The sequence below is a fragment of the Doryrhamphus excisus genome, chromosome 3 (genome assembly GCF_030265055.1).
Source record: "Doryrhamphus excisus isolate RoL2022-K1 chromosome 3, RoL_Dexc_1.0, whole genome shotgun sequence".
Lineage (NCBI taxonomy): Eukaryota > Metazoa > Chordata > Actinopteri > Syngnathiformes > Syngnathidae > Doryrhamphus > Doryrhamphus excisus.
Window position 1 is genome coordinate 23,967,064 of NC_080468.1, and position 23,199 is coordinate 23,990,262.

General features: G+C 43.5%; 2 protein-coding genes across 2 annotated transcripts; both read left to right on the forward strand.

The window, feature by feature from the left end:
* The first annotated feature begins 374 nt into the window (after positions 1–374).
* Positions 375–17,264, forward strand: ache (acetylcholinesterase). Its single transcript, XM_058067975.1, has 9 exons — positions 375–576; positions 11,319–11,797; positions 11,868–12,091; positions 12,169–12,429; positions 13,598–13,820; positions 13,902–14,102; positions 14,180–14,369; positions 14,505–14,683; positions 15,991–17,264. The coding sequence occupies exons 1-9, from the start codon at positions 530–532 to the stop codon at positions 16,110–16,112; spliced, it is 1,926 nt and encodes a 641-aa protein (XP_057923958.1). The 5' UTR covers positions 375–529; the 3' UTR covers positions 16,113–17,264.
* Positions 17,265–18,675: 1,411 nt separating this feature from the next.
* Positions 18,676–23,108, forward strand: si:dkey-6n21.12 (schwannomin-interacting protein 1). Its single transcript, XM_058068065.1, has 7 exons — positions 18,676–19,035; positions 19,778–20,043; positions 20,126–20,268; positions 20,338–20,431; positions 21,067–21,192; positions 21,266–21,383; positions 22,202–23,108. The coding sequence occupies exons 2-7, from the start codon at positions 19,786–19,788 to the stop codon at positions 22,324–22,326; spliced, it is 864 nt and encodes a 287-aa protein (XP_057924048.1). The 5' UTR covers positions 18,676–19,035; positions 19,778–19,785; the 3' UTR covers positions 22,327–23,108.
* The last annotated feature ends 91 nt before the right edge of the window (positions 23,109–23,199 follow it).

Consider the following 23,199-nt stretch of genomic DNA (forward strand, 5'->3'; position numbering starts at 1 on the left):
GGGAACCCCATAATGAATGTTTTGCTGTCAATTGAATATACTTTTCATCAAATTAATAGTATAAAAGTACTAGGGCGGCACGGCGGTCGAGTGGTTAGCGCGCAGACCTCAGAGCTAGGAGGACCAGGGTTCGACTCCACCCTCGACCATCTCTGTGTGGAGTTTGCATGTTAATTGGGTTAATTGGCGACTCCAAATTGTCCATAGGTATGAATGTGAGTGTGAATGGTTGTTTGTCTATATGTGCCCTGTGATTGGCTGGCGACCAGTCCAGGGTGTACCCCGCCCCTCGCCCAGACAGCTGGGATAGGCTCCAGCATGCCCACGACCCTCGTGAGGAAAAAGCGGTAGAAAATGAATGAATAATAAGTACTAATGTTGCTACTGCTCCATCACTGTTATAGACCATTGAAGTAGTTGAAGTTGTCTCCATGGCAACAACAACCGAGCACACTGGTCTGCAATGCCAGTGTTGAACCACTGAGGGACAGTGTAGTCTTCTTTCTTCTTCAAGCAGTATGGATGACGGATGCTAATCATAACGCAACACTTCAGGAGGGCTTCAGGAAGTAGAAGGTAAATATGTGCTTCTCACGTGAAACTGCTAATATCTTTGCACACTTGATGCTCCCTCTGTAGTGCGCGTGACTGAAGAACCACAATAAAGATTTTTCAAGAAAAAGACTGCAAATTGGGTTAGAATGGGAGCTAAAAATACCTGCATGGTTGTGACATATTGAGAGCATTGACTTATTTTAGTAATGCCTCGCTGTATATTTAGTTGCTTTATGTTTTTTTAGCTGTGACAGCGGAACCAAAGAGGTTTACTTTGGCCTTGGTGGAGGTATGCAGTCTAAAGATTGTATGTTCAATTGCACCAGCATTGATTGGTCTTTGAAAGGGCTCATTTGTGTCACCATTGATTCCATTAAAAGGTCACACAGACTTATCTTTAGGGGGGCATGTTTGTCTCAGGACTGTTATGATATGCTGTGATGCCTTACTTCCTTGGCATTCGTGCCTCGATGACAACATCTCCCAAGCAATTGCAATTTATGACCATACTGTAGTCCACCACGATACATTCAGACCTCTTCAAATATGTCACGTCATGTTGTAGGATGCCACCGCAGTGTCAGCCTGATGGAGCGAATTAGCCAACAGATATGGGCGGTAGTGGGGCGACGGATGCAGGAAGAGGCATGGCGGAGATTGATGTCTTATGCCCAGTCAGTGTTGATGCAGTAGCAATTAGATAATAGGTCTGGATCAGCAGAACACAGCCTCCGCTACACTACACTATTAGAGAGTAGGCTGACATCAACATGCCAGCTATAGCACGTGTTTTGTTGTTTTGCTATGCTTGTTTGCACCGCAAAACATATTCACAGCTTTTTCTAATGTTTTGCTTATTTTTGGCTACACAAAGGAGGAAAGATATGACAATGTATATAATATTGTCTGCAACAGCAGCAGCAGCAGTAGCGTGGTTGGCCATATTGATTGTGTAACATCCAAGCAGTGGTCCTAATTCACTGAGCGCTATTATGCTGAGACGGGAAGAGACGAATGAGAGCAGAGGACGGAATAAGATTAATTGAGCCGGGAGGGAGGAACAAATTCACTGTCTTTTATCCAACTGAGGAAAAATTGGGCACACTTGGCATGTTGCACTGCTCATGCTCATCGGCAATTTACTATATGACTACCTTTTTAAAATATGAATACCCATATACATATATAGGTATGTATATGGTACAATATATCCTACTTTATATGCAAAAAAGACTTATTTGGTATTATAATTTGTAGTAATAATCTGTATTGCTTCAATTTTTTTTCATTTTAAGAATCAAAAGTAATTACTTTTAATATAATTATAATGGGAGCTGCACGGTGGACGAGTGGTTAGCGCGCAGGCCTCACCGCTAGGAGACCCAAGTTCAATTCCACCCTCGGCCATCTCTGTGTGGAGTTTGCATGTTCTCCCCGTGCATGCGTGGGTTTTCTCCGGGTACTCCGGTTTCCTCCCACATTCCAAAAACATGCTAGGTTAATTGGCGACTCCTAATTGTCCATAGGTATGAATGTGAGTGTGAATGGTTGTTTGTCTATATGTGCCCTGTGATTGGCTGGCGACTAGTCCGGGGTGTACCCCACCTCTCGGCTGAAGACAGCTGGGATAGGCTCCAGCATACCCGCGAGCCTCGTGAGGATAAGCGGTAGAAAATGGATGGATGAATGAATAATTATATTGAAGGTAAATCATTTATTTCCTGATTTTTGCGGTTCCCCCGGTTGGCCATGGCACCCTTGGTGGTTACCTATATTGCCTAATGGCCCAGCTGGCTCCGAATACAACAGAGCAAGTTTTAAATGTGCTATGCTGTCCTGAGTGTCAAGGTCCATGATAATAAGTATTATAGTCAATGATGTCTTCCTGACTTCCTCCATAGAAAGATGGGGTTGCCATCATACGCTGTGATGTAGCATGAAGTCATAACGGGACTTTATTCCATTATAAACTGAAAAGAGAGAGGCGATTCAATTGACGGCCAATGCAACAAAAATATTGCACCACATCCCGTGTGTGTGTGTGTGTTTTAATGTACCCGCAGGAGAGGAGAGAAGTGAGACAGGTCGTCTTGAAGCCACTTAAGTTGATTAAAATCTCTCCACTGCAGTACCTCAACCGCTCTCCTCACCATGTGTCTCTTCATATCCCTGCAATACAACAACCTTGGCAGGCAAAGGCATAGAAGGAAAAAGTAGCTATATTATTGTCTATTTACTGTTTTGGTTTGTATGTGTCCTCCCAACACACACACACACATACACAGTTAATTCCAACAATTGTGAACCTGACCTTGCTTAGAGAAGCTTTGGAAATGTTTTTCCAAGAACAGCTGGAGCCAATAAAAGTCTACTGTTGGCCTTTTATTGCTTTACATAGACCATGACCATGTCTTATGCTTCGTTGGACCACAAATCCAACGCTAAATTTACCTATATTACGTAATTTTTATAAAGAATCAACATCTTGATCTATATTATTATTTGTATTCTATTATTCTATTGCACTACCAAGCAAGTACATTTTTAATGTACATAATCTACAATTCACAAATCAATAAAGTCTTCATACTTGAGTACCTGAAAGCACCACGCCGTCTTTCTTGGACAGACACATGCAAGAGACGAGTTATCGCGAGACTTGGTAATGCTCCACTGTTTACAAGCACTATTTATTAGCCCACCCCTCCACCTCTGTCGCTGTAGTGCTGCTCGGTTCGGTGCAGTGTGGATGTTTGCTGCCCGGAGGAGGCATTACACATATGTTTTGTCCTTAGAAGCCCTCTGTCCGATTCCTGGATAAATTAACGTCGCTGCTGTCCGTTGCTGTTGTTTTTAACCGGAACGGAGGAAGAAGACTAGCAAGCTAGCAAGTGTTTTCCATTGAAGGTAGGACACAGGAACCTTTGCCTATCAGTTGCATTGAAGATTATTTGTCGATTGAATGTGCTGATAAAATGGCCGGTATTCTGTCATAACATCATCATAATCATCATCATTTTAATGAGAACTCTTTAGCTTTGTACACTCGCGAGATTTAGCTACCCTGCATCCACTATTGCTTTACTTCCTGTCCTTTAACTTCATCTTTGCAAGGCAACATCACGCGTAGCTATGGTTACTAGCTTAATTCAATTTGATTCAATACCGGAAAGCTTTCAAATAAAAGAACGATGCCATAACAATTGCAATATATGTTTCAGATATAATGCTGCATTTTATATTTTGGGGTTTCTGCTGAGAATGATGCTCGTAATGATGCAATGCACAGCAATCAATAAACTACACTGTCTTATTCACAATAAAATAATCTAGCCTGGGAACCTATTTTAAGCTGAATGAGTATGTTACAAATACAAAATTCAATAAGAAAGTAATTTAAAAAAAATGAAGACGATCACTGGTCGATTTCATAGCAGTGGATCCATTCACATGTTCAATGACTTTCCTTTTCTTTGGCGCACCATCATTGGAAGAGTCTACCTTGGGAGACACGATGAAAGGCAGCAGGTTGGCGAGCATTGTGAGAGCATTGTATTTCCTCAGTGTGACAATGTATTTTTATGCTAGCGAGTCTTGTATTTACAACCCAGACCGCTGAGGTTGGAATTAAGCTTTTAAAATAATTTATGGCAATGTGTCGTAACCACAAAACGTCGTAAAATGAGGACCGCCTGTACAGCAGCGAGGATCGAATACGAATGACAAAAAAACAGACTGCATGCATGTGTAAAAAAAAACCTAAAAATGCCTATTTTTGATACACAAAACTAGGCCCGGGTGATTCAGTGGAAAAATAACCGAAACTGACATTTAGAGCTTCTAATCTCCATAAAACCCCCTCCCCAAGCACAGCGTGGCACAACTCTGCCCCTCTCACTCACTCGACTGCATTTGTTTTCTTTTGACACCATGGTAAGCTGTCACAATGTAACGCTACGCTTTAGTGCCACACTGTCAGAGCCTGTCAAGGACAACATTGTAGTATTTTTCAGCATATTACAGTGTTTTTAACAGTCCTGTGTTTTGACTTCCGTAGTTCCAATAAATAAAATTAATAAATTGTTCATCTCTGCATGTGCATTTCGCTTTTTCTGAAATGATTCAAATATTTACAGAATAAATAGTTGAGAGTGGGATAATTGTACATGAACTGAAATTAATTTTGGAGGTTCAATTAATAGTGATTTACATTTTTGCAGGAATTTCCCAGTCCTTTTCTAAAACCTATAGTCTGACAATTATGAAACATTCAGTATTATACTTACAAAACAATATCTCAGTGAAAGTGTCTTGCAGATTCATAAACCCTTTTTCTCTTTAATCTACCATAAAGAGAAAACATTATTTACAATTTAAAGCAGATAATAATTCTGAATATTTACAATCTACATCTATTGTATTGACCCTGAATTTGATTGGTTTCAGCCGAAAATGGATAGAATTTTTGGTTTGAATTTTTGAATTTTTCTGTATGTACCCCCAAATCATGAAGAGTGTGCGTGGCAGCTCAGATTCTCCTGTGTTGAACATTGCGTAACATAACACAAGAACACTATGCATGGTACAAATGTTGATATGTTGATCTTTCTCCATGAAAAGTGCTAATATTCCGATCCAAACTCAGCAGCACGATGAGGAATTACACTGACGACAAGCATTCCTCATCATATTGCTCTGTTTCATAAGCTCAGAAAATAAAAACACCTCAGATAACGCATTTGTGGTCAGTGATTCCAAACCAGCGGTCCGTGTAATAAATTGCACGGGGGTGCATGGAAACATTTAATTTCCAACCTGTGGCACAGCTGCGCTAAAATTACAATGGCTCTGAGGGTACACAAGACAAAAAAGGGTGGGAAACACTGCATTAGATAATAGTCAATGGAAAGTTTCTTTATAAATTCACCCCTGCCGCCATAACCCAGCCCCTCACACTGGATAATATGGACACCCCACCCACAGTCACCAGTGGCTACATCCACTGAAGTCACTATGCGTGTGTACATGAACAGCAGTTTATTAGACAAATACAAATCAAAACGAACATATGGCTCCTACACATCCTGTACGACCTTTGGGATGAATTAAACTGTGTTATCTGTTTGTGTTTCCAATATTGAACTATTTATTTGTGCTTAGTGAGCAAATTGTGTGTGTGTGTGTGTGTGTGTGTTGATAGTGCTGTGGCAAGATGGAAAATTCCAGCAAGTCCCCTCGGTGATTGTCAAAGCATCACGCTGCTGCGACTCTCCATGGTAGCTTCTTGTCATGAATACTCAGACCCGACTTGGTCTTTGTGGAAGCAGTGAGAGATCAGCAGAGGGTTCATCATCTCACACACATTAGAATTACACAGAATGTTGCAGATACTGTACAAATACTTTAATGAATACTTAAAATACTTTATTTGTCATATACGTATGTATGAGGTACACCTGTTGTCATGGAAAAAAAAAGCATCATTCCAGGAAGTTTGTTTTTGACTGGGAGTGTTTTATCTGCGGAAACACATGACATGGCTTAAGCTCCCTCTCTGCCACCTCGCTCTTCCCGCGGTCTCCGTCCGTGAAATCAATCCTCCTGTGAACTTCATACACAAATTCCTGGGTCTAATTTGAGAAGTGACACACTTTCTTTCCACTCGGTGTCTCCCTGTGCCACCCCCAATGTCCCTCTCCCCCCCATGTTCCTCCCAATCCCCTCGTTTCTCTTATTCAGTCCAACTGTGATCCTCAAACTGGCTTCTATGTGTTCTAAAGTTCCAGGAAGTAGTCGCGTCCCAGCATCCAAAGCTAAAGTGGCCATCACTTGGTACCTACCATTCTCCTTTCACAATCATTTCTTTGGGGATCATTGCTCCCTTGATCGTACCATAAAATATGATTTATGTTACTTTTTCGGGGCGGCACGGTGGTCTAGTGGTTAGCGCGCAGACCTCACAGCGAGGAGACCAGGGTTCAATTCCACCCTCGGCCATCTCTGGGTGGAGTTTGCATGTTCTCCCCGTGCATGGGTTTTCTCCGGGTACTCCGGTTTTCCTCCCACATTCCAAAAACATGCTAGGTTAATTGGCGACTCCAAATTGTCCATAGGTATGAATGTGAGTGTGAATGGTTGTTTGTCTATATGTGCCCTGTGATTGGCTGGCCACCAGTCCAGGGTGTACCCCGCCTCTCGCCCGAAGACAGCTGGGATAGGCTCTTTTACTACTTTTTCCCCCTCTGTACTTTTTTTTTTATTGACATTAAAATTCATGGTTTGTATTGAATATTTTTTGTGTTATCGAGGTTTGCTTCCCATGAATGTGAATGCAGTGTATATACAGTATAAGATGATCCTGACAATAAAATGAAACAGCACCTTTTTCAGAATTTTGCCCATCATCAGCAGTCCTGATGTGAGACTTCAACACACGTCTTTCTCTTTTCTATGTGTTCTAAAGCTATAAAAACAGCCAAAACAAAAAAAAAACAGCTAAGAATGCGCATAATGTGTGCTCCTGATGTTACCTGCATATTAACCAAGCTACAACCACATTGTTTTTAACATTGTTACGCCAAAGAATTACTTTAATGGAGTAGTGACACCTCGACACACCACACCGGCTAGCAACTAGCTTCACCACACACTCGCTGATAGCACATCAGTGCCGCGCTCATAAAGCAGCAGGCCGCTATCGAAAGTTTAACGCCACTGCTGCTGTGTTTTTGATTTTGGTTGGAAAACTTAACGCTAGGTGTAGCGTTTCTTTCTGTGTTGCTATGTGGAAATCAATGCACACAGGAAGGAAGTTCTGGGAATGTTTAAAACAATCAAAGTACTGTGTATATGACATGTTATCATGAATGTGCCTGTTACAGCATAAATATAAAACGATTAAACATTTTTGGAGGTGTTTTAATAGTGAGCGTTCGAGGCGGAATAGGTGTGTCCTATTATGTTGCTTTTTATCTGTTTTTATATTTTTTAGAACGCACAGATGTCTCACATAAGGATTCTGGATGATGGGCAAAATGGAAAGAAATAAATTCATTTATTCATTCATTTTCTACCGCTTGTCCTTACGAGGGTCGCGGGGGTGCTGGAGCCTATCCCTGCTGTCTTCGGGCGAGAGGCGGGGTACACCCTGGACTGGTTGCCAGCCAATCACAGGGCACATATAGACAAACAACCATTCACACTCACATTCATACCTATGGACAATTTGGAGTCGCCAATTAACCTAGCATGTTTTTGGAATGTGGGAGGAAACCGGAGTACCCGGAGAAAACCCACGCATGCACGGGGAGAACATGCAAACTCCACACAGAGATGGACAAGGGTGGAAGCTCTCAAATATGAATGTTTCAATTTCCTTAGTCATCCATCAATGCAGACTTATTATGTTTGTGTTTATGGCAAAACAAGATATTCAAATACATCAGCTTTGTCGTTGGAAAGAAGTGATCAATATTTTTGCCTCTTTTTTTTTTTCCTGGTTTGTGCTTCTATTGTACAGACAGGAACTTGTCTAAAAAGAGAGTGATGATATCGTGGATAACATCGCTCTGCTGTTGTCCTGCCGCACGGCCAACAATAAAGCTCTTAAAGTGATCCTAAACAACATGGAGACATACATTCCACTGTACGGCAGAAATAGGAACACCACACCTGTCGTCATCATCATAAAGTTACCAACAATAAAGCAGAGTAGCAATTGGAGCACCAACTGCTTAAATTGACATAAATGAAATGGCGAATCGTTATGTCAAAGGCATAAAGGAATTCGACAATATTAAAATACCTCAACCGCAAGCAAAATGAAGACTGCATTGGAAACTTTGCACCACAGAGCAACATTTTTTGCAACAAAATCCAACATCATCAAGAAGTATATTTCATTCATTTATCATTATCAATAAGTTACTGGTTAATCTATATCCTGCATTCCTTTGTTTTTTTTTACTCCTGCATTTGTTATCTAGTAATTTATCTTTATAATTGTTTCGTCCTTGTATTCATTTGTATGCATTTTCATTGACCACTATTCTATTCTAACACTTTATTGTTTCTGCATGATCTATCTATTACTATATATTTTCTATTGCTTTCTTGGAAGTACAGATATGTTAAAATCTAAATGTGAATGAATTATTAGTAAATGCTGAAACATTGAGAAGGAGTAGGATTAAATGAGATCTGCTTCCTCCCACTCCTTTTCGGACATGTTGAATTGTGAAAGTGTAATCATGTAATGTTCTTGAATGCAACTTGTTAAAGGATGGTGATGCAAACTACCAAACATACTACAGTATATACAATGTGAAGTTCAAATGTTTTTTTTTTTGGTCATACGTTGTTAGCCTACAATACACAGAGGACAGTTGTCCCCCACCTGTTTGTCTCTAGGCGGCTATTTATGTTGTGCAATGTATGGTTGTCATAGTGACAAAATTAGCATCAAGGCCAACTGTGTGTGTGTGTGTGTGTGTGTGTGTGTGTGTAGAGTATCGACACTATTTTGGAACATTCCCACTCTGTTGTATAGAGGCACTATTTTGGCCGTGCTACTTTTGCGCAAAACACGCACACACCCGCACAGTATTGTTGGAGGTCTAAAACAGCAAAGTCAAGGTTTGTCTGTTGTGTTTCCTAAACAACTGTCTGACTTATAGACCAGCAAACATTATCTATCTAGAATCCAACGATCTACATGCCAAATTATTTTTATGTACGGCTTACGGAAATGACAAATTGATCTTTTCATGGCTGTAGGATCACTCTAGGGCATGGGTGTCCAAAGTGCTGCCCAGGGGCAATTGTCGGGCCCCAACTTTTTTTTTATTGGCCCTTGGCATTCATTCATTCATTAATTTTCTACGGCTTTTCCTCACAAGGGTTGTGGGGATTGCTAGAGCCTATCCCAGCTGTCTTCGGGCAAGAGGCGGGGTACACCCTGGACTGGTCGCCAGCCAATCACAGGGCACATATAGCTAGACACATATAGACAATTTGATTTTTCACAGCCATAATAAACAATGATTATAAACATTCATTTTCTATATAGCTAATCGTCACGAGGGTATACTGGAGCCTATCCCAGATGTCTTCGGGCAAGAGGCGGGGTACACCCTGGACTGGTGGCCAGCCAATCACAGGGCACATATAGACAAACAACCATTCACACTCACATTCATACCTATGGACAATTTGGAGTCGCCAATTAACCTAGCATGTTTGTGGAATGTGGGAGGAAACCGGAGTAGGCCCTTGGCATATTATAAAAAAAAATATACAATTATTTATTATTAGTGACCTATATCACCTAAAACACAAAGCTAAGTCGTGGATGTTTTGTTCATACATTGAATTGCTTTTAATGCACAAAATGTATCAACGTGATCATCTGCATCCTTTAATTTTTCCAATATGGCCCTGTAGAGCAAGTCTTGGATCAGCATCAATTTGTGGGCGGCAGTGACTCAGTAACTGTAAGGTTGGCAGTTCCATTCTCACTCCCCACCCAGTTACTGCTGCTTTGTCCCAGGGCGAGACACTTCATCCAGTGATGCCCACACTGATGCATGAATGTTTGGTGGTGGTTGGAGAGGCTGTAGGCGCCAATGAACAGCCATGTTTACATGAGGCAGACTATTTCATTTCTATGTGTGTAATGCAGTATAAGTATGTATTGACAATAGGAAGGTAGTTATACAGTAAAGCTCGGATATATCGGACTCGGATATATCGGAAATTCGCTCACAACGGACAGATAAAAAAGAACCGATTTTTCTGTAATGCATTTCCAATAAAAATTCATTGCATATATCAGATTTTTTATAACGGATTTCGCCTATTTCGTACAAAATCTCCAGTCCCGTTCCAATGCATTTCCATTAAATTTCCCTCGCATATATCGGATGGCCGCATCGTGGCGCTCCGATTCGCCGAATCGTGACAGGCCGCTATACGACGTCATTTGCAGCGTTTGCAGCGTTGCCTGCGCGTCCAGGTACCTTGGAAACATAGTCAAGGAAGTGCCTTTTTATAACGGATAAAATCCGATTTACGCATATACCGGATATAAATCTGATATATGCGTAAAACGGACATTTTCCGTTATACGCATATAACGGATTTTGCTTATATCGGACAAAACCAGTGGGAACAATTGAATCCGATATATCCGAGGTTTACTGTAGTAACACCCATAACAATATACAGTATAATAGTGATAGCAAGTGATAAATAATTACTATTACTTTAATTACTATTACTAACTTATTGGTAATCGTCAATGAAATATCACATGGCGTTCATCAACCTTTGCATGTTAATTGTTGTTCTTTGACTGAAAAATAATGTCATTTGTTGAAAATGTGCATGTTGACTGTGTCCAGGTTTCACAGACATCCAATATAATAATAATAATAAGCCTTAAGATAATGAATGTTCCAGATTCTATGATGAAATTGTATTGTGCCGACAATAAGCAGATGCTGTGGAAGTAATGATACTGACTCATCTGTGCTTGTGTTGAATATTTTATAAAGCTTTGCTGGAAAGCCCACCTACTCTCCTCCTGTAACTCTTCACCATGTGTTCATGTCAATATGTTCTTTTCCATGAAAATGTCACCTTGCAGATATGTCCTTGGTTTCATGTCCTCGTCTGATTTATTCTTCCATCTTCCTCTCTGTTCTTCATCCTTCTCTTTCAGCAGTAATTACATTTACTCTGTCTCCTCTTCTGTATATCTGCAGGCCTGAGGGGAAGCAGAAGAGAGCCTCCACCTTTGCATCCATCATGCAGAGCGCCATCCTCCTCTTCTTCTCCCTGATCCTCTTCTTCATGTCCCTGCTCATTCCTGCTATCTCCGCTCAAAGCGAAGCAGACCTGACGGTTCAGACCCGGGATGGCCGAGTGCGGGGCATCCACATGCCCGTACTGGAGCGGGGACACGTCACCGCCTTTTTGGGTATCCCTTTTGCGGAGCCACCCATGGGGAAACGGCGATTCCGGCCGGCCGAGCCCAAGCAGATGTGGACAGGCGTGTACGATGCCAACTACTACCCCAAAGCCTGCTTCCAGTTTGTGGACACCACGTTCCCTGGCTTTACGGGCAGTGAGATGTGGAACCCCAATAGGGAGATGAGTGAGGACTGCCTGTATCTTAACGTGTGGGTGCCCCCTTCGCCCAGACCTCATAACCTCACTGTCATGGTGTGGATCTACGGTGGAGGTACACTTACAGTGTTTTGATCCTTTTATTCCACATGGACAATTCCAACTATCTGTGACATCTGTTGCAGGTTTTTACAGCGGTTCTTCTTCCCTGGACGTGTATGATGGTCGATACTTAGCGTACAGTGAGACCGTCATTGTGGTCTCCATGAACTACCGCATCGGGGCCTTTGGCTTCCTCGCTCTGGATGGCTCCTCCGAGGCTCCAGGGAACGTGGGCCTGCTTGACCAGAGGATGGCCTTGCAGTGGGTTCAGGACAACATCCACTACTTTGGAGGGAACCCCAAACAGGTTCTTGTCCCGCCTCAGCACGCTTCATTCAGCAAGTGACCACTCTGACAGGTTTTCCGTTTTTTCCTCACAAACAGGTGACCATCTTTGGAGAGAGTGCCGGCGGCGCTTCAGTGGGATTCCACCTCATATCTCCAGACAGCCGGCCCTTGTTCACCAGAGCCATCATGCAGAGCGGCGTCCCCAACACACCTTGGGCCACTGTCAGCCCGGCAGAGGCCCGCAGACGGGCCACACTGCTGGCTAAGCTAGTGGGCTGCAATGGGGGCAATGATACCGAGCTGGTGGACTGTCTCCGCACCAAAAAACCTCAGGAGCTCATTGACCAGGAGTTTCAGGTATTTCAGAAGCTTTGATAAAGGATCTGAAGCAGAATCAACAGTTTGCAGGCTTAAGCTATTGTTATGGAGCAGTCCTTAGCCAGGGCAGCTCCATGTTTGAGTGGAACTGGAAGCAGTTTTAGAAAATCGTTTCCTTTAGTACTCAAGTACAGAGGTGTCCAAACTTTTTCCACAGAGTCACATGTAAAAAAAATTGTTTTTTTAATTAATTATCCATGCTAATATCAATTCAATGTGTGTGAAGATATGCTAAAGTCTCAGGGTTTTTTTTAATTTATGCCACAAATTTGCCTTTATTTGCTTATCTTGTTGTGTTATTAATAGACTACATGAGTGTTAACAGGTTTTTGTAGGTTTATAATTCCAGTTTTAAGGCTGCACGGTGGAAACACCTAGGAGATCCGAGTTCGATTTCACCCTCTGGCATCTCTGTGTGGAGTTTGCATGTTCTCCCCGTGCATGCGTGGGTTTTCTCCGGGTACTCCGGTTTCCTCCCACATTCCAAAAACATGCTAGGTTAATTGGCGACTCCAAATTGTCCATAGGTATGAATGTGAGTGTGAATGGTTGTTTGTCTATATGTGCCCTGTGATTGGCTGGTGACCAGTCCAGGGTGTACCCCGCCTCTCGGCCAAAGACAGCTGGGATAGACTCCAGCAGGCTTGTGATAGGCTTGTGAGGATAAGCGGTATAGAAAATGAATGAATGAATTCTAGTTTTACATGCATGAAACGGTTCTAAATGCATATAAATGACAAATGAAAGGGCTAAATCGACATTTACGGTTAATGTCACCTTCATTGAATGACTGGCTTCATTCACACTGATCCCAAAGACACAATATGGCAGCGAGAGCAACCACCGCCTTTTTTTTTTAAAGTTATCTCTTGAACTTAATGGTGTTTGCCACCTTCTTTGTCCAAATGCTGGCACTTGCAACTTTCTTTGGCTACATTTTGGATTATTGAAATAAGAACACTTTTGGATTCAACAAATAATTCATGGCAAAAGAGGTGGTGGCTGATTTTGACATCTTATCATGTATTTGGGGACTGTCACATCAAGAATAATGAATCAACCATGAATCAAGTTTTCACTGGATGATTATGATTATTTCCGCCTTTTTGCTGTGATTTCATTAACATATTAAAATTCTTCCGAGCAGGTCCTGCCTTGGCCGTCCATCTTCCGCTTTTCATTCGTCCCGGTAGTGGACGGCGATGTCGTGCCTGACACTCCCGATGCCATGCTCAACTCGGGCAACTTCAAGGACACTCAGGTCCTGTTGGGGGTCAACCAGGATGAGGGCACATATTTCCTGCTGTATGGCGCTCCGGGCTTCAGCAAGGACAATGACAACCTCATCTCCAGAGAGGACTTCCTGGAAGGTGAATCTTTTCAGAGAAAGAAGGATTTACACGTTGGTTGTCCCGTATCGGATTGTGGCTCACGTTCTCTGTTTTTGCAAGGCGTAAAGCTCAGCGTGCCGCACGCTAATGACATCGGTCTGGAGGCGGTGGTGCTGCAGTACACCGACTGGATGGACGAGAACAACGGCGTGAAGAACCGTGACGCCTTGGATGACATTGTAGGCGACCACGATGTCATTTGCCCTCTGGCCTTCTTTGCTCGCTCCTACGCTCAGCACAATGTGCTCAAGTCCAACGCAGGTCATACCACGTCTTCTTTAGCATCATTAAGTTTGGTCGACAACAAAAACAATCTCGCTCTTTCTCATATCCAACAGGAGTCTTTCTCTACCTGTTTGACCACCGGGCCTCCAACCTGCCCTGGCCAGAGTGGATGGGTGTGATTCACGGCTATGAGATCGAGTTTGTCTTCGGCCTTCCCCTGGAGAAGAGATTCAACTACACTCAGGAGGAGGAGAAGCTGAGCCGACGCATGATGAGATACTGGGCCAACTTTGCTCGGACTGGGTGAGATGTCCGCTCTGATAATGTCATCACATTCACTGATTCCCTGAGGTCGAGGGTGTCCAAAGTGCAGCTGGAGAGGGGGGGAGGGGTGGGGTTTCAACGTTATTCCTCCTGTGTGTCTTCTTCTGTTCTCAGAAATCCTAATGTGTACGTGGACGGAACCGTGGAGAACAGGAAGCGCTGGCCTCAATTCACCGTCAGCGAGCAGAAATATGTGGGACTCAACACGGAACCCATGAAGGTTCACAAGGGTCTCAGGAACCAGATGTGCGCTTTCTGGAACCACTTCCTGCCACGCCTCCTCAACATCACTGGTAATACTATGAAAACTTTTTTTAAAATTTTGAACATGCATCACAGAATTCAATTCACAGTTCTATATGTTCAAAAGGAGTAGGAAGAAGCAAAGCTTATCCAATCCTACCCCCCCCCATCTTTTTGTATTACAATGCATTTATTCACTTCCTGTATTCCAGATTGTTTTTATACATAAAGAAGTGTAAGGTAGTGTAACTGTATAATGATTTTTCACAGCCATAATAAACAATGATTAGAAACATTCATTTTCTATATCGCTAATCGTCACAAGGGTATGCTGGAGCCTATCCCAGCTGTCTTTGGGCGAGAGGCGGGGTACACCCTGGACTGGTAGTCAGCCAATCACAGGGCACATATAGACAAACAACCCACTCACGCTGTTTTTGGAATGTGGGAGAAAACTGGTATTCCGGAAAACCCATGCACACACGGGAGAACATGCAGACTACACACAGATACCTGAACGGGGGAATCGAACCCGTGTCTTCTAGCTGTGTGGCCTGGGCTCTAACCACTCTCTACCGTGCAGCCTGATTATAAACATTCATTCATTTTTTACCACTTTTCCTCACGAGGGTTGCGGGGGTGCTGGAGCCTATCCCAGCTGTCTTCAGGCGTGAGGCGGGGTATACCCTGGACTGGTCGCCAGCCAATCACAGGGCACATATAGACAAACAACCATTCACACTCACATTCATACCTATGGACAATTTGGAGTGGCCAATTAACCTAGCATGTTTTTGGAATGTGGGAGAAAACTGCTACTCCGGTAAACCCATGCACACACGGGAGAACTGCAAACTCCACACAGATGCCTGAGCGGGGAATCGAACCCGTGTCTTCTAGCTGTGTGACCTGGGCTCTCAACCGTACCCGGAGAAAACGCACGCATACACGGAGAGAACATGCAAACTCCACACAGAGATGGCCGAAGGTGGAATTGAACCCTGATCTCTTAGCTGTGAGGTCTGCGCGCTAACCACTAGACCACCATGCCGCCCTCTGATTATAAACATAATAATCAAAATAAGAGATAAACATAACATGTCCACTTTTTTACATATACACTGTAACTGCATCAAAGTAATAGATGCCATGTAACAGATACAACAATGTAGCAGCAGAAGTGGGACAGTAGAACACAACACTAGCATAGCTATGGGAGCTACAGCGCTAACTTTACACTCGCATTTTATGAGCAACATCATGCTAGATTAAGTGTAGTTGCTGAAGAAAACCAACTGACGTGGGGTCACATGACTGGTAGAACATCACTAAAAAGTCAATCTTTCTTCCCGTGCAGACAACATCGACGAGGCCGAGCGCCAGTGGAAGGTGGAGTTCCACCGCTGGTCCTCCTACATGATGCACTGGAAGAGCCAGTTCGACCACTATAGCAAGCAGGAGCGTTGCACTGACCTCTGAGAGCCTCCACAGCGGATGGGGGGAGGCGAGGTGGTGGTTGGCAGGGGACATGACAGGCGAGACAAGCTTATTTCCTCCATAGCCGCCCTCCATTTTTATTCCTAACGATTTCAACACATAAACCAACGCAGACACCCTATTTATTTTTTTAGGTATTGTTCTAATTATTTATTGACTATTTATATATGAATATATACAGTATGTGTGTGTGTATGTGTGTGTCTGTGTGTGTGTTTTGTGGAAAACGACTATGGAGGGAACTTGTCTCTTTTAGTGTGTCTCCATCTCACACTGTCACTTTTTATTTTTAACATATCAGGGTTTTTTTTTTTTTTTGGTGGAATGGTCCACTTAGACGCCCCTGTCCCACTCGCTCCTTTTAGCACTTTAGTCCACTTTGCGCTCCTGATGGCGGCCATCTTGGTTCTTTTGGTGACACAATCATTCAGATCAAAGTCAGTTGCCATTTTTTTAAAAATGTTTTTATGCCTCCACCGCCGTCAAGTCGTCCCGTCGCTCTGTCCTTGCGTCCCATGCCTTCACCTCTGATCACCATCTAAACGCATCCTTCCTCCCTCTCTCCATTTTCGCACTGTCCTTCATCCAACTTTCGTCTCTCTCTTTTCTCGTTAGCCTAATGGAGGCCGAGTAATTCACTCAGCAGCAGGATAATGTGACAGAGCGCTGGCTCAGCCTCTGGCGGAGCTCGATGAATAGCTGGAAAATGGAGGTGGAAAGGCAGGGAGAGGGAGCAGGAGGAGGAGGAGGAGGAGGCGGATGAACAGACACTTGCATCCTTACATAACACAGAACAAGAGTATCAGGCTGGATGCTCTGTGTTAAATTCATGTGTTAACACACAAAGGAACTCCGGCCCCACATGAATCGGTATTGGCATGTCCCTGTCTTGACCCCCCCCACATCAGTGCATCGCGTAATCTGGCTTGAAGAGCACCTAAACTAGGATTGTAGATGATGTGCGAATGCATGTGACGGCCCGCGAGAACGAGCGCTCCTAGAGCGTCCTTTCATATTTGATGGGAGGATTTAAGCACCGCCCACCCTCACTGCATGACATCCCACCCCACCCCTGCCCTCTCAAGTAACTTCAGACTGTTATTTTTTTGTGCAAATTTGTACTTTTCTCGAAGACTACTACAGCTCCAATGTTAGCTAGGTTTGATGTTAGCAATAAGGTGGCTCAAGTCATATATTTGAATTTATAATGCAGTGAAAGGTTATGAGATGATGACACGGTGATGATGGATAGAGGCTGTGTTTTAAAAGCAATATCAGAGTATAAACATATAAAAAGGAGTGCCATAAATCTTCTTTTGGTTGTTGTTATATTTCACTATGTACTGTAAATGTTGAAGGCTTCTGTCGCTCCCTAGTGTGTGTCTTGTGTAACTTGAATGCTGACTTGCAACACAAAATAAACACACCCAGCTGCTTCCATCCACTCTGGCGTCTGATTTGGGGCTCAGCCCTGCACTGTTAATTTGAATTATGTATTACTAGTTCATTCTGGAAACTGAATTACCTTATATTTATCCAGGGTGAGCGAGACATCAAATATTGCAGTAGCACATAATTACAAGAAAGCAAAATAAGTGACTTAATGCCGCCATCTAGTGGTGCTGTGCCACACTGCAGTACAGTACGGCGGTATGGCGCAGGCAATGTGCCAAACTAGTCTACACAAACAATGTGCAAACTGTTCTTCACACTTCAGGAATTTCATAAATAAACTAGAAAAGCACTCGGAGAGCGTAGACCTCCGCCAAGCACCATAGTTCCCCCCCATGTTGTGATTAAAAGACCATAAATATCAGTCCTACATTTATTTAGATTCCTTGACCATGAAACTATACTATGGAAGGGCTAACAATGCGAAGGTTAAAATGCTAACACCTAGCATAATAGCGCTAAGTGTTAGCATGCTAACATTGGCATGCTAACACTTAGTATGAGAATGCTATATGTCTGCTTAAGTTCATGTTCATAATAATCACAAAAAATCTACTATACTATTAGCAGGCACTATTAACAACACCTAGCACAATAGTGTCTACTTATTAAAATGGCAAAAAAATGCTACTATGCCAATGTTTGGCATGCTAGCAATGCTAACATCTGGAATTCTAGACTGATACTGCCAAGTGTCTATCCATGAAAACGGCTACAATTGCTACTATGCTAATATTAGCATGTTGACGTTAACATGCAAACACACATGTCAGACAGTGGTATTTATATGTCTATGTGTGTCTATATGTGTCCAACCATGAAAATAGCAAAAATGTTGTCACATTTCCAGTGTGCGTACGACCAGTTCACTGTGTGTACTGCGCATCTTGGAGCAAGGAAGCCAACAAGCTAATTGGTGGATGAGAGTTGTGGTTTCTCATTGATTACTCAACGGAAAACAGGACAACGACTCAAGTCAGAGTTGTACAATAATCAAGATGGCGTCGATCACTTTAAGTCATTTAATAGATGCCCACAAAACTGGATTCAAAAAGAAACAAAACCACCGTTTTACGGGGTATCAAGTGACACGGATACTGTTGCTTTTATTTTGAAAACATTACCGGAAACGGGCCTATTCTTAAGTCTGCGTCTTGCCTGTTTGTTTCTTTGCGCGAATTCCTGAAGATTGTTGAATCCTTTGTGGGAATTGTTTGCACGAAGAGTGAGGAATTCCAAGCCAAACCACCCCAACACCCAACAACTCCGCCTTTATAGCAGACTGACTCCCAAGGAATGAGCACATTTTTGGGCGACGGCGACACTCCTTAGTGGGTAAAAGTTAGAAGTCTCAGATGTGAGTGAAGAAGAAGAAGAAGGAGGAGGAATATGATGAGGAGTTGAACTATGTGGCAACAGTAGCTAGGAATACTAAAGTATCACACGGAAAGTGGTAAGTCAACTCTTAATATCTCACTACAATTCTGTTCTTCGACTGTGTTTGTTTGTTTTAAACTTTCTTTTAACAACAAAAGACGTCAAAAAAACACCCTCACTTCTACACATTGCAATACATGCTGTATCCACTGTGTACTTAGTTCCTCAGGGCGCGAATTTTGACAGTGTGGTGCAAATTCATCACTGTCGTTGCGCACCTACAGGAAATGACGAACGCAATATTTATCCACTTGTACTTGTAATTCTCTCCTTTAGCCAAAATGGCGACGATTGAGGGTGGTAAGTGTCCACCGTTGCACACTCACCATTTGAGGCGTTTTGAGTGGAACATCCGGGTACTGGCGTTGCACTGCATACTTAAGTGTGAACGCACGTATGAGCTCAAAAAGTGTTCAAAAGTGTTGTTGTGTTAGTGTACAATTTGGAACTCTGAATTCTGAATCAGATTTTTTTCTATTTTTTGTCTGTTTTTTTAAATTTGTTTTTAGTACATTTTGCCCACAGTAACAATATAAGATGACATTTCAGTGCAAAAAAATTGTTCATGATCTCACCAATTCCCTGCCACCCTAGTGAAGATAAGCAGCAGAGAAAATGGGTGAACGGATCCCATTTTTATTTTTATTTGGTGCATCATTCCCCTTGATCATCATGCCCCATTAGGCCTGAGAAGAAGCTTATCATGTGCTATAGATGAATGCAGTCATAACACTTTGCTGCTTGTTCCTCCCGTCTAGATTGAGCGATGGAGGGCGAGAAGGAGAGGCAAAGGCAGCAGGGCGAGGAGAAAGAGAGCAACGAGGCAGATGACGGCATGAGGAGTGACGACGAGGCCGCCGACAATGACAATGATGATGAGGATTCAGAAGGCGCGGCGCTGGTCTGGCAGGAAGGCTACGGCGAGGACAACCTGGGCCTTCCCATCATGCACTGGGAGGCGCTCAGCCTGCGCATCGCTGAGCTGGAGAAGCAGGAAGAGGAGAAGAAGGAGAAATTGGCAAAGGTGAGTGCTGTCAAGCAAGTAGTGGAGTTGATGTTAGCTTGATCCTGATTACTATGCTTCTAATCTTGACCGTGTTTGTCAGAGTCGAGGTTCTCTGGAGCGAGGCCGAGCACCCGTCAGCTGGACAGGAGAGCGAGGGAGGCGAAGAGAAAGCTGGGATGATGACAACAACGATGACGACGATGATGAAGCCTGCAACAGTCACATGACGGCCCTCAGCTCACGGTACCGACACGCATATCTATCATAGCGTTGTTATGAGATGGACTTTAGAGTCATGTTGATGTCCTCCAGGTTGCAGACGCAGATGAACCTGCAGCTGTGCTTCATCAATGACAGTCAAAGTGAGGAAGAAGACGAGGAGAAGGAGGATGACGTCAGCAAGAAGGTAGACAACAACGCAACATGGGTACATAAGTGGTTGTTGACACAACCGAAATGCCTTCTTGACCGCTTATGCTAACGTTCATGTAGTTTGGACTTTTTACCTTTTTGTGTCTCAAATTTAAGTCAACAAAAATGGTCGACCATATATGTCGCCCATATATGTGTTTCCTCAGGGGGGGTGCCATCCTTGGGTCCCTTCGACCCGGCCGGCTGGGGGTTCCTCCCTTTTAATGTGGGGGTCCGCCCGTCTGTCGGAGTCGGGGGGGCCCGGGTGCTGGTCCTCCGATGGCACGGCCTGCAGTTCCTCCCAGTGTGCACGGCCCCAAAGGAGGCGTTTCCTTGCTCCTCAGTGCCATGCCATGTCTCCCTACTGTGTGTGATTGTGTGATTGCGTGTGTGTGTGTGTGCGTGTGTGGGTCTAGTATGGAGGGTGGGAAGGAGGGGCTTTCTTTTGTTTCTTTGTTTTTTCCTTTTAATTGTGGAAATTGTTTTAATTCTGTAAATCACTTTGTGTTGTATTTCTTATACAAATGCAATACAAATAAAGTTGATTTGATTTGTGGTGAGCCTGGATCAGTGCAAACTTCAACCTGTCTTCTTGTCTCTCCTACTGAATGTCGCCCCCTGCTGGAAAAGAGAGGAACCATTCCCGTTCACAAGAACCCTCAGCCTGCTGCCAAGCCAGAGAAAACCAAATCCAGAGGCTTCCGGAACACTTGGAGGAAGTTGCGAGACAGACTGCGAGCAGACCACAAGCCACTGGTGAGGAAAGACGGATACATGTCCTCTACTTTGACACCAACCACCGTCTACAAGCTCCTCCCTTTCCTTTTAGACGGCAGCCACCAGCGATCCCATCGTCCAACGGAGACACTTGGAGCGAAGTGATTTGCAGAATTTCACCATGAAGGAGCTCAATGCTATGTGTTCCTCCCTCAGGCAAACTATACAAGGTACACACACATAAGCACCACATAGACATAGACTTTATTTATTGTTATTGCACAATAACACAGCAGTGAAATTGCCAACAAAATGTTGTTGCCTGGCTCCCGTGTAATTCATTCATTCATTCATTTTCTACCGCATTTCCTCACGGGGGGTGCTGGAGCCTATCCCAGCTGTCTTCGGGCGTGAGGCGGGGTACACCCTGGACTGGTCGCCAGCCAATTACAGGGCACATACAGACAAACAACCATTCACACTCACATTCATACCTATGGACAATTTGGAGTCGCCAATTAACCTAGCATGTTTTTGGAATGTGGGAGGAAACCGGAGTACCCGGAGAAAACCCACGCATGCACGGGGAGAACATGCAAACTCCACACAGAGATGGCCGTGGGTGGAATTGAACCCTGGTCTCCTAGCTATGAGGTCTGCGTGCTAACCACTAGATAGATAAGTAGATTACATCAAATATGAACAACAATGTACAGCGTAAACAGTAATTTCTACAAATAATTTAGAATAAATAACAATAATTTAAAGTTTTGGTTGTGCGTGTGGACAGATAGATGGGCTTATTTGGCATTGAGCAGTCTGATGGCTAGGGGGAAGTAGCTGTCTCTAAACCTGGTTGTTCTACAGCGGATGCTGCAGAGCCTTCTCCCCGATGCTAGGCGAGAAAACAGTCCAAGTCCAACAGTCCAAGCTTGGGGGTGTGTGGGGTCAGAGTAGATCCGACGGGCTCTTGATACACAGGGGGTGTTTGCTATGTCCTTAATGGGGGGAGCATCTCTCTGTGTTCTCTAATGGAAACTTTCCTCAGACTTAAGCACCGAGCTGGTGAGCCGCCTCCAGATCCGGGACCAGCTGAGGACGGAGCAGGACGCCATGTTGCTGGAGGTACAGGATCTAACCTCCCTCGGAACGCTGCTAAGTAGTCCCAGCTGAGGGTGACACCTTGACAACATTGTGAGTGTGCTGCTTTGGGCAAACACCCCGGTGGGAGCTAACTTTGGTCCCCCCTTTTGACACACGTGGCGCCTTTTTTTGCACAGCTTTTTTTTTCCAGTGACGATACAAAAACACTAGTTGTGCCGAGGACGACTTTTTGTCTTTTTCATGGAAGTAAGGGAATTATTACAAATGGAAAGTGATTGTATATGTCATTTTTTAAATGTTTTTACATATAAAAGGGAAGCTGTTATAACAGTTTTATAACATAGAACCAAGAATGCCCACTCATGCCCCACAACTGCTTGAGGGCTCCAACCTTCAAACGTTTTGCAAGCATTATACCCACTTTGAGTAGGCTGACCTAATGCACGCATGTGCACTAGTTATCTTTGATATAAGCTAATGATAGCAATTTGGAAAAATATAGCTACTAATGGTCATTGACATCATCACCGTTTATCGCTATCATTGAATGTATAGCCTGTCAACAACAACATGTCTGCATATTGTTGATGACATGTCTGAGACTTTTGTGTGTGTGTGTGTGTGTGTACACGCTAAGGACGTGAGTAGTGACAGCCATGAATGTCACTTCTTTTATTCGTGCCGAATGAAAATGTACGACCATTTTTAATTCATACATAAAAGTGACAACCACTTTGAAGAAAAACAGCCTGTGTTATGTATAGTCTTCTTATTGGTCCTGGTTGTTGACAAGTCACATGATGAATATTGACATTCTCTTTTAACTGCATGATAAATATCTATTAATTATTTTTTTTATGGTGCTTATCCTTATTAGGGTCACGAGTGAGCTGGAGCCTATCCCAGCTGACCTGGGCTGAGAGGCGGGGCTGGTCACTAACC